This window comes from Polypterus senegalus, chromosome 9 (genome assembly GCF_016835505.1).
Source record: "Polypterus senegalus isolate Bchr_013 chromosome 9, ASM1683550v1, whole genome shotgun sequence".
Classification (NCBI taxonomy): Eukaryota; Metazoa; Chordata; class Cladistia; order Polypteriformes; family Polypteridae; genus Polypterus; species Polypterus senegalus.
Genome location: NC_053162.1, coordinates 11737026 through 11749382, shown reverse-complemented (window position 1 = coordinate 11749382; position 12357 = coordinate 11737026). Strand labels below are relative to the sequence as shown.

The following is a 12357-nucleotide window of genomic DNA, read 5'->3' as shown; positions in this document are numbered from 1 at the left end:
AGATTCCCACTCGAAAACAATTTACATGTATATAGAGATACATACGAGGTCTTCATCACGTGGTATAAGTATTAACAGTTCGCGGCCCTCCGCCCAACCGTAATTTCTGATAGTACAGCCAGCACCTTGTGATTAGAAGCTTGCCATGAAATATCAGCGGGCACACAGTTTGGACATATTCCTGCCAATTTCATGCACTACTTCGTTGATTTTTGTTGTGCTGGTAGTAGCCCAACAGTGATGGTCATCACAATGAAAGGTGCTTTATTAAATTGGTTAATACACATCTTATCAACAAGCAAGCCGTTCCCGCACTCTGATTCAACTGCCTGCCAGGCTTCGTGTCAAAAATACAAAAATCCTGACAGCGCTTTATAAGGAAATTGGCATTAGTCATTGCAATCGGGGACTGGGTAACCTAGCGCTCCCCCAAGGAATGCTCCGGGCTCACTCTGCAGGAAGTGTGAATCCCGTACTGACCGGTCAGCGCTCGTGACAAGTCCTAGTCCTGTGTCCTGTGTTTGTGAAATCGAACGACGAGGGCTCAGCTCCGCCCACAAGCGCGAATTTGGAAAAAGTGCAACCCGATCAGCGCACTGCGTTCGTATTGCGTGTAGGAACACAGCACTAAGTGAGGCGGTTTACAAAGAAAAAATAAAAAAATCAAACAACGGGATCTTTCTGAGTTATATTTATAACTGTGTTTAAAATAAGAGTTGGTTGTCCCAATGGCTTGTTCGAAAACGACATCTTTGAGCTTTCTTTTGTATTTGCGCTGTAAAATTGAAATATCTAAGCATATAATAAATGAAGGAGAAGAACAGCCGTTAAAATGAGTCAACGGCAGACCGAAATTAGGAGACGGAGAGACAAGTACTGAAGAGAAAGTTATGAGTGGGCAAAAAATAATAATTACGTAGTCAGCCAGGCACATATATACACATTAATGTCGTACATATAAGTATACCAAGGTGGAGCCGCTGCTACTTTCTTGTATGTCTTTTTATCTATCTATCTATCTATCTATCTATCTATCTATCTATCTATCTATCTATCTATCTATCTATCTATCTATCTATCAATCATTTAGTGTCTTTCATAGTCATAATAATATTAATAACACATTATATTTAAATAGCACATTTCCTATCTATCTATCTATCTATCTATCTATCTATCTATCTATCTATCTATCTATCTATCTATCTATCTATCTATCTATCTATCTATCTATCTATCTATCTATGATATAGTGCCTTTCATCTGTGTCTGTCTGCCATATGTAGTGTCTTTCATATCTATTTCTGCCTTTCTCTGTTCATCTCTTTGTGCTCGAAGCCCCTTACGCTGATTCAGGCTGATCTGGTGCTCCCACTCATTGGTTTGTCACACACAGGAGAGATTTGCCAGCTCCGCTTTGCACGCGTATGTATCAGTACCTCCCGCATACGGCTGAGGTGTTACAAAGAAATCACAGGGTATGGGTGTGGGCTGAAGGATGTAAAAACCTTTTGAAAATTCTGTACAGAGGAAGACACAATGCAGGAGACGGCTTTGTCTGTTTTATCGTGCTGGAAAAATGAAGCAAGTGTCATGTGGGTTGGTAAGACGACTTGCACCCACTCAGTTCCATTCAGGGTCCGGACACGTGGGGCGGTGCCTTTGCTCCTGAAAGCGTTGTGTGTGTGTGTGTGTGTGTGTGTGTGTTCAGCCAGTGGCTCACCAGTGATTTGTGTCCAGCCTTATCTTGTCTTCAGCAGCTACACCCTCATGTCCAAACATTTCCATCCTCAGCACCACTGGGTGACCAGAAGCTCTCCTTACCAGTATTTTGTTCCACAGCTCACTCCTTCATCAGTCGTCATGTTGCCTCCTTGCTGCTCAGAGTAACCAAACAGTAGAGCAAGCTGCCCAATTAGTCCTGGGCGAGGCCATCGTTCCATCGAAGCACATTTGAATGCCGCAAACCTTCTAAATGTCTGAGTGATGCCAAAGCTGCAGAACCCATCATGCCTGGCTCTGTACCTGTTGTAGTTTGTTCCTAAAAAAGGATGGAAGAAGCAAAAGTGAAATGAACTGACCTGACAGGAGTTAAGACCTCCACCGTGCGAATGAGCCTTTGCTGGGATGAGGACGTCTTTCCAAAGTGCCCTGTCCAGACAGGCTGCTCGTACTCCATAGCTGTGGAGAAGGTGATGGCTTGTGCTTTATCTCATTCCAGTGTCTTTTCTGTATTAAATATCCCCGGACTTACACGGTAAGGCAAGCAAATGCACCTGTTTTTATGACAACTTAAGGTTCCGGTCGCATTACACGATTTTTCCAATGATTTTCAGTCGCATTATTTCAGTTACTTAAAATTAGTGAGTCAACAGAGTCACCTGTGATGGCCGGTCTCGGTCTCATCACCTTGCGGCTCATCTTGACAATTCAAGCCGCTGTCTGAAGCTGTAGGGGGCAACTCATGTGTGCATGAGAGCAGAACACCAACGGGCGCTCTCTCGGAAAGCAGTGACAAGGAATCCGGAAAGCGGGAGTTTTGGGACCATTGCAACCAAAAGAGAGGCTCGTCCATCTGATGTTTCTTTCATGTTTTACAAACCACAACAGAACAGAAAAGAGAATAAAGGAGAGCAGAGATTACGGCTGATCTCGGCGTACCTGTAAAACGATCGCGTGGGCACCGGCTCTGCCAGGCAGCAGAGGCAGTTATTGGCTGTCACAGAAAGGGGCGAGCTTGTGATACTCTGGAAATGTGAAGCTGTACCAGAAAGTGGTTACATGTACCCTGCGACTCTGTGTTTTGTGTAATATGACATGTTCAGTTGATCGGTGACTGCAGTCGTCAACTTTGACATCCCCTTCAGCTAGACATCGTGTATTGTGACACCAGTGTTAGGATTTTACCCTTTTAATATCATAAGCAGTACAGTAAAACCTCGATTATCCATCATGGGTCGGGGCAGAGGAGGTGACGGATAAGAGAAAAGACAGTTAGCGGAACAGCTTCTTTCAAAATGATATGCAGTAGATTAGTTTAGTGAATAGTCGTATTTATTTAATTACGATGGGGAGTCAAGCTAAAATTAGAAAATGGGATTCATCAGAAAATGGAATGAACCTTCACAACACTGATGCTGTCATTTCTAAATGTTGTCTCCACCCTTCTCAATGCACTTATGCCACCTGCCTGACAGTGCCAGCAGAATAAAAGCTTTTGTCTCGTCGTCGCCGCTACTCATGTTTCATTTCTCTAAGTTTGGTCATACAGTCATACTTCAAGCACGTTACTGGGTCAGAACACTGTATGCCATCTCCCATTGGCAAACATATCTAACAGTCCATGCCAGCAGTAAGACTATTTCCTAACTTTTTTAATTAACACTCAGTTTTATAGATGTAGCTAAGAATGTTCCATCTCATGTTAACTTTACAGGAGGGGTAAACGACTATACCATATTCTAAGTTATAAGAAACTGATATTCTATTGTTGAAGTGAAGCAAACACCTGAATACGTTTAACCTTAACATCACTTTCCAAGATTGGTTTGGGGCTGCCACCCATATGCTTAATTCCTGGCTGCAAAAGGCAAATGTAAAACAGAATTGTGTACAGAACTGATTAACGGAGGGAAGATGGTGAGATTTTAAGGTCTGTCGGGGGAAGTGATGTCGTCAAGGCTGAATCAGGCAGAATTTCCCGTGTCCGGTCTGCAGAGATAAAAAAGGAAGGTTTAGTGCACCCTGCCACCCCCTGGCTTGGCATGGAATTACCTTCTTTTGGTCCTTCTAGCTGCCTCTCATGCGCATCTGTGTGACACACTGCATTTAGTTTAACACATACTGTATATGTATTTGCTCGGCAAAATTGTGTTCTAAAGTTAAGCACTTTCTATAGATTTAAAAAAATATTGTGCCCACTCTGGCATGTTACATATGGCGATTGGAGGAAGAGGTTAAGAACATGCCAAATACCTTCATTTTTTAAGCCAAGACAGTTGTCAAGTATTAAACCACGCCTCGTTTGAGACGACATGTTTGTGACAACAAATGGGATCTGGAAATAAATCCTTTTATCTCATATTCCTGGCTCTGTTTTTCTCGTAGTAAGGATACATTTTCTATTCACTTGTGATAGTTTTCTCATAAATACAGAAGTAGATCAAAAGAAAATTAATCATGTGGCATGAAAAGTTTACTGTGATTTGGTCTTTCCAGAGAAAACCACACCCTGAGGGGGGTGAAAGGTTATTGAATAGGAAGACTAAATGGTGAGCTGCCATGCCCAGCTAGTCTTCTTTTGAAATGGCTGAATCTCATAATATTGGTGTTTTTTTAGCTCAAAATTGACATGCAAAAATTATTTTAAAATGTGTGTGTAATTGCAACACATGGCTCAACACTCGACAACTGACTTGGCTTGGAAAATGGACGTGTTTGGTACGCTTTTAAGCTTTATCTCTGTACCCCGTAGACTACAATGTAAAGCTCCAATGCAGGCAAGATATATATATATATATTTATATATATATATATATATATATATATATATATATATATATATATATATATTTAAATAATTAATAATGGAATAACTTTAGAACACAATTTTGCGTGGCAAATGCATACATACAGTGGGGGAAATAAGCACTGAATAAAAATCAAGGAGAGAGGATAGAAGGCGGATTTGTTTTCTAACTACTAAGAGATTTCAGCTGCTTCCTTGCCTTGTACTTCTCTTTCTTAGTGCGTCTCTGTGTCATTCCATTTTATTACACATACCTTTATTTATGGCCTTTAATGTTGTGGATTTTTTATATTTGTGGATTTCTTAAGTTAATACTGATGTCTGATGAGAATTTCATGTGAATAGCCTCATTGGAAATACGTTATTTGAAAAGTATGTTGACGCGTTCAGTACGTATTTCCCACCCGGTATATAGTAAGTTTGTGAAGAAATAACTTTCACTTGAAAAATACAGAGAAAAGCCAAGCAAAATGACACCTTTCATTGGCTAACTAAAAAAATTACAATATGCAAGCTTTCGAGGCAACTCAGGCCCCTTCTTCAGGCAAAATCTTGACCATGAAACCAAACCTGAACTGTTACAATCGGTATTTGGGGGGCAAAAAAAGCTTGGTCAGCATGTAACCCTACCTTTAATAAGGGGATTCTGAACATTAATGAGATAGCGCCCCTATCTGATTTCCTTTCATTTGGAGCCCCTTTATCTATCACGGGGTGTTGGATGAAGGCACAAAAATGTTGAAACCAATCCATTTCACAAAAATGGAGACAAATGAGAAGAAAAGGGAAAGGTTTTCATTACGTTCTCTTCCCAGTGGTTGACTTTGGATGCACAAATAGGAAATGGGACTAAGTCTGGACAGGAAGCAATCCTTAATTAACAGAGGAAATGAATAAGTCTGGCAGGCGAACGATATAAACCTGCGAGGTCATCCAACAGAGCGCCTCAGGGGATGGGAAGGACACGTCAAACCAAAATACTTATAAAGCGGTGGGGGTTGATTTGTGTTCAATCCTATTTTTGTAAAATTGATCTATTTGTATGGAATGTTATGTGATTTGAATAAAATCAATAAAATTATATAAAAAACAAAACTTATAAAGGAATTCATCACTTATTGTTAAAAATATATAACAGTATAATACTATTAAAATACCGCTGTAAATAGATAGAGGTAAATTAATGTTGGATAATAATTTATAATGACATTAAATTCACTGTCTTTGCAGACAGTATGGTGTAAAGCTTAAGGCTTTGCTCCTCAGATCCTGAAGTTGTGGGTTTAAATCCGACTGCTGACACCACGCGACCATAAGAACGTCACTTCACTTGAGAGAGAGGGGAGTGTTAGGGGCACAAACTGATACAGCGCAATGCAGTACCCACCACGCGACAAACCAACTCAGGATCCCAGATTAGGACCCGAGTGCAGCCCTGCGACAGTTGACACCTCAGCACCACACTAGTGCAGATGGAGTGGAACCAGTGTGAGGTTTTTTATGGTGGCTGGAGTGCCAATTCTGCCACCAGTGCCCAGGTTTTTCCCTGCAGGTTGAAGGGCCTACACATGCAGGGCTGGATGCCGATTAATGTCATACCCAAGATGGAGCAATTGCAGGTTAAGGGCCTTGCTGAAGGGCTCAACAGAGTAGAGTCACTTCTGGCGTTTATGGGATCTGAACCGGCAACTGGCACAGATCCCTAGCCTCAGGGCCACCACTCCACCCATAATTCATTAAGAGAGAGAGGTTAGGAGGACGCGCTGACACAGCACATGAAAAACCACCTCAGGATCCTCAGATTAGGACCTGAGTGCAGCCCTGCGACAGGTGACACCTCAGCACCACACTAGTGCAGATGGAGTGGAACCAGTGTGAGGTTTTTTAATGGTGGCTGGAGTGCCAATTTTGCCACCAGTGCCCAGGTTTTTCCCTGAAGGCTGGAGGGCCTACATGCAGGGCTGGATGCTGATTAACGTCATACCCAGGACAGAGCAATAGCCCTCTTGTTCAAAAGAGTGTGGTCATTTCGGGCTTCGAACCGGCAACCTTCTGATTACCAGCACAGACCCCTAGCCTCAGAGCCACTACTCCACTTCACTTGCCCGTGCGCCAACTGGAAAAATGAAAGAAATGGAAGCTATTACATCTGAAATGTTGTACGTCGCTGTAAATAAAGACATCAGCCAAATAAATAAATATAAAAAATAAAATAAAATAATGATACTGTTGTCTCTCTAAGCAAGTCTTACCCAATGTCCAGGCTGAATTGCTCACCATGGCCTAGTCATCCTGACCCCCTAATCATCCCCTGCCCCTAATTGGCTTCCTATCTCTGTCACCACTTCACCACCTAAGAGCGTACTGGCGCAAAACAAAATGGCTGCCTTCACATCACGCAGGTGGATGCTGCACATTGGTGGTGGTTTAAGTGGCTTCCCACTCTCTCTGTGTAAAGTGCATTGAGTAGTGAGAAAAACACTGTATACATGTTGTCACAGACACATGTTTAGGGGACAACCAAAGGGCCTGAATAAATGCAGTTCCACGCCAGACCAAGGGGTGGCGAAGTGCAGTAATTCTCTCCCTTAATTCCTTGCAGACCATTCTCGGGAAATCCCACCCTTTTTTGAGGTAGCCAATGACGTCACTTCTGGCTCCAATCCTGATGACATCACTTCCCCCATGATGGTTTATAAGCCGCCATCTTAAAGAAGATACTCAGTTCTGTTTTGGACTCAGTTGTATGAACGTGTCTTTTTTCTTTTGACAGATTTTGCAGCCGGGAAATATTATATGGGTGGCTGCCCCAAACCTTCCCAATGTCTCTTGGCTATGTTTGTGACAAAAGTAAAAACATGAATTCAGTCATACTGGAGCTGTTCGTATTTATACTGTATTTATATATAGTGGATTTGTGGATTTAGAAAGTATTAAGTCCTCATCATGTTGAGAGCACTGTATTGTGTTACAGGTTTAATTTCAAGAGAATGCATTTGCCACTTTTGCCCATCAGTCCACCTGCAATAACCCATAATAACACAGTAAAAGTAGTTTTTTAGAAACGTTTGCAGATTTATTAAGAATCAAAAACTGAAATCCCTCATTCACCAGCTTCAAGTGTTCTTGGTAAGCCTCTACAAGCTTGGCACACCTGGAGTTGGCCAGTTTGCCCCATTATTGCTGGCAGAACCCATCAAGCTCTGTTCGGTTGGATGGGAAGTGTCTGTGACCGTCTCTCCACAGATGTTCTGTGCGGTTTAAGAAAGTCAGAAACGTGTCCTGAAGTCACTCCAAAATTATGTTGGCTGTATGCTTTGGGTCATTGTCATGCCCCAAGGTGAACTATCACTCCAATCTGAGGTGGCATTGCAGGTTTTCTTCAAGGACCTCTCTGTATTGTGCTACATTTATCCTACCATCCATTCTGTCCAGTCTCCATGTCCCTGTATCCCATAGCATGATCCTGCCACCACCATGCTACAACAACAACAACAACATTTATTTATATAGCACATTTTCATACAAACAGTAGCTCAAAGTGCTTTACATATTAAAGAATAGAAAAATGAAAGACATAATTATAAAAAAAATAAATCAACATTAACATCGAATAAGAGTAAGGTTCAATGGCCAGGGGGGACAGAAAAAACAAAAAAAACTCCAGACGGCTGGAGAAAAAATAAAATCTGTAGGGATTCCAGACCATGATACCGCCCAGTCCCCTCTGGACATTCTACCTAACATAAATGAAACAGTCCTCTTTGGATTTAGGGTTCTCACGGAAGGGCTTGATGATGATGATGGTCACGTAGACTTCTTCCTTTTAATCCGTCCATCATTGTTGGAGCATCATGATGCTTTTAGTAGGTGGAGGTGGCGCAGGCCACCACCACAAAGAAACCGGAAAAAGAAACAGAAAAGAGAGTAGGGGTCAGTACGATTTTAGAGCCACCATGAATAGTTGTTATGATGAATTGAACATACAGAGTATCAGGATTAAGTTAAATTACAATTAAAATGAAGTTATAAAAAGGCCATGTTAAAGTAATGTGTTTTCAGCAGTGTTTTAAAGTGCTCTACTGTATCAGCCTGGCGAATTCCTATTGGCAGGCTATTCCAGATTTTAGGTGCATAACAGCAGAAGGCCAGCCTCACCACTTCTTTTAAGTTTTGTTCTTGGAATTCTAAGGAGACACTCATTTGAGGATCTGAGGTTACGATTTGGAATATAAGGTGTCAGACATTCCGATATATAAGATGGGGCGAGATTATTTAAGGCTTTATAAACCATAAGCAGAATTTTAAAGTCAATTCTGAATGACACAGGTAACCAGTGTAGTGACATCAAAACTGGAGAAATGTGTTCTGATTTTCTTTTCCTAGTTAGGATTCTAGCAGCTGCATTCTGCACTAGTTGCAAACGATTTATATCTTTTTGGGTAGTCCTGAGAGGAGTGCGTTACAGTAATCTAGTCGACTGAAAACAAACGTGAACTAATTTCTCAGCATCTTTCAGTGATAAAGAGGTCTAACTTTACTTATGTTTCTTAAGTGAAAAATGCTGTCCTAATGATCTGATTAATATGTGATTTAAAATTCAGATTACAGTCAACAATCACCCCTAAGCTTTTTCCCTCCGTCTTGACTTTTAATCCTAATGTATCCAGTTTATTTCTAATAGCCTCATTGTATCCATTATTGCTGATCACTAAAATTTCAGTTTTCTTTATTTAACTTGAGAAAATTACTATTCATCCATTCTGAGATACTAGTCAGACATTGTGTTAGTGAATCAATAGAATCGGGTCATCAGGTGCTATTGATAAGTACAGCTGTGTGTCATCAGCATAGCTGTGGTAGCTCACGTTGTGCCCTGAGATAATCTGACCTAACGGAAGCATGTAGATTGAGAATAACAGCGGACCCAGGATAGAGCCTTGTGGAACACCATATTGGATATCATGTGTCTTGAGTTGTAATTCCCACAACTAACAAAATATTTTCTCCCTGTCAGGTAGGATTCAAACCAATTTAAGACACTGCCAGAGAGGCCCACCCATTGACTAAGGCGATTTCTAAGAATGTTGTGATCAATGGTGTCAAATGCAGCACTCAGATCTAAGAGGATGAGAACAGATAAATGGCCTCTGTCTGCATTTACCCGCAAGTCATTTACTACTTTAACGAGTGCAGTTTCTGTGCTGTGATTTGTTCTAAAACCTGACTGAAATTTATCAAGAATAGCATGTTTATTTAGGTGGTCATTTAACTGCATAATGACTGCCTTCTCTAGAACTTTACTTAAGAAGGGCAAGTTAGAGATGGGTCTAAAATTTTCAAGAGCGAGGGTCAAGATTATGTTTCTTAAGTAGGGGTTTAACTACAGCAGTCTTAAGACAGTCTGGGAAGACCCCAGTATCTAGTGACGAATTTACTATGTCAAGAACATTATCAATTAGCACGCCTGATACTTCTTTGAAAAACCTTGTTGGTATCGGGTCAAGGACAGGTGGAGGGTTTTAATTGAGATATTATTTTTGTAAATCAGGTAAATCTATCCTAGTGAAAGAGTTTAATTTGTTTATAACAGGATGTTGGGGTTTAGGGGATCCTTAGTGTTGGGGAGATATACTATGTTATTTCTAATATCATTAATTTTTGATTGAAGAATACAGCGACAGCCTCACAGGTTTCACTGGAAGCACTTAGGAGGCATTCCTTTGAGCTACCTGGGTTTAGTAGGTGATCAATTGTTGAAAATAAGACTCTAGGATTACTAGCATTGTTATTTATAATATTAGAGAAATAGCAGCGTCTCTCAAGACGGACAGTGTTATTGTATTCTGTTATTTTGACTTTTAATATTTCGTGGTGGATAGTAAGTTTACTCTTCCTCCATTGACGCTCAGCTCTACGGCATGTTCTCTTTAAATCAGACACTCTTTGGGTCTTCCATGGTATACCAATGCTAGAAGATTTTTTCACTGTCTTTTCAGGTGCAACTATGTCAACAGCAGCTCTCACTTTCGAATTAAATCTTTCCACCTTACTATTTACATTGTCCTCGCTATTATAGCTGGCACTATAAACGGACTGATTGCTTAAAATGTTTGTAAGTTTTAAAGCTGCTGCCGAATCAAAGAAGCGTTTTTTAACAATATGCTTCTCATGAGTGTTTTTTATCATTATTTCTATATTAAAAAGTAGAAGAAAATGGTCTGATAGACCAATATCAATGATCTGTTTTATATCAACTTTCAGTCCTTTAGTAATCACTAAGTCTAATGTATGACCTGCTTTATGTGTAGGCTGATTTATGAGTTGTCTCAAATCAAAAGAATCCAGGAGGTTCATAAATTCTTTTACTTTTAGATCACACTGATTATCTATATGAAAATTAAAGTCGCCAACTATTAGGAGTTTGTCATGCTGCACCGCAGAGATGGCATTGGTCAGGGGATGAGCAGTGACTGATCTCATATATGGTCCTTGGAGTTTGACTTCAAGTTTTGTCTTACCAAACCAGAGAATCTTTTTCCTCTGGCACTTATAGTCCGTTATATGCTATTTGGAAAAGTCCAACCGGTTATTACCATAAAAACCTGATTTATTTTTTTCATGGTGGCACAGTACCTTGCATTAAGGAGACCAGGGTTCACGTCTCCTGAGTCCACCCTGTGGAGTTTGCATGTTCTCCCTGTGCCTGATTCCAAAGAAATGCAAGTTAGTTGAATTGGCAATCGTAAATTAGCCCTAGTGGGTGGTTGGGGTGGGTGTGTGTATTGGTCCTGCGATGGGCTAGATGGGATAATCTCCAGAAGACCCCTGTGACACTCTTCTGGACTAAGCAGGTTAGACAATGACTGACTGACCTGATTGATGGAGTGCTGCCAAGAAAGTCATCCTTTTGACAGGTTCTCCCATCCCAGTTTGGCCAAACAGCCAAATGTAAGGAGAGTTCTGGTAGTTCTGCTGTGCTCCTGGGAACATTCAGATCTTTATGGATTGTTTTACCTCCTCGCCGTGAACTTTGATCATGGAGGTCTACAAAGAGATCCTTGGAGTTGATCGTCTCATTGAAATTTGTGGGACCTTCAATAACATAGGTACATGTGTGCTTTCCTAAACGATCTCCAGTAAGTTAAATATGCGAGAGGGGGGACTCCAATCGACTTCTAGAAACATCTCAAGGAGAATGAAACTAAACAATTTGGAGCGGCACGGCAAGGGGACTGGACACTTCCAGGAATTAGAGATTTCAGTTTGCATGCAGACCTTTCTGAAAACATGCTTTCACGTTGTCATTACGGGTTGCTGAGTGTAGACTGGGGGGGGCAAAAATGGCAAGTTTATCCAATGAAAATGAAATGTACAACACCATAACGTGAAGTTGTCTGAAGACTTTCTTCTGTGATGTAATGTTATACTGAATGCTCAAGATGCCTGTTGTTCTTATTTTGAACAGAGTGAGAGACCCCTCAGTGGTATGTTACAATGGACGGACAGCACAGTCATCTTCAGCACACTCTAGAGGACCAGAACAAGCAGCTTTACCCGTTGCCAGGCCAGGAATACCAACTGGAACCACAGGTACCAGCCACCTTTCCTTATGATCCTTTAAAAATGTATCGAGCTATGAGCGGCATGGTTAGAGTTGCTCTCTCGTTGTTCCACGGACATGCTTTTTAATTTATGGTCTAACTTTTGCTTTGTATTGACCCCCTTTTTTTTAGACACCCACTGCACGCCCTACCTACCTGGAAAGGGGTCTCTCTTTGAACTGCCGTGACTAAAGTTTCTTCCATTTTTACCCTATAAGGGTTTTT

General features: G+C 41.1%; 1 protein-coding gene across 2 annotated transcripts in view; it reads left to right on the top strand.

Annotated features, from left to right (window-relative positions):
- Positions 1–12357, top strand: part of LOC120535112 (serine/threonine-protein kinase Nek6-like) — a 416838-nt gene that overhangs the window by 150159 nt on the left and 254322 nt on the right. For both annotated transcript variants that reach the window (XM_039762699.1, XM_039762700.1), the window contains exon 2: positions 11997–12121. In XM_039762699.1, the coding sequence (XP_039618633.1) occupies positions 12026–12121 (96 nt within the window). In that variant the 5' untranslated portion in view covers positions 11997–12025. The remainder of the gene's footprint in view (positions 1–11996; positions 12122–12357) is intronic.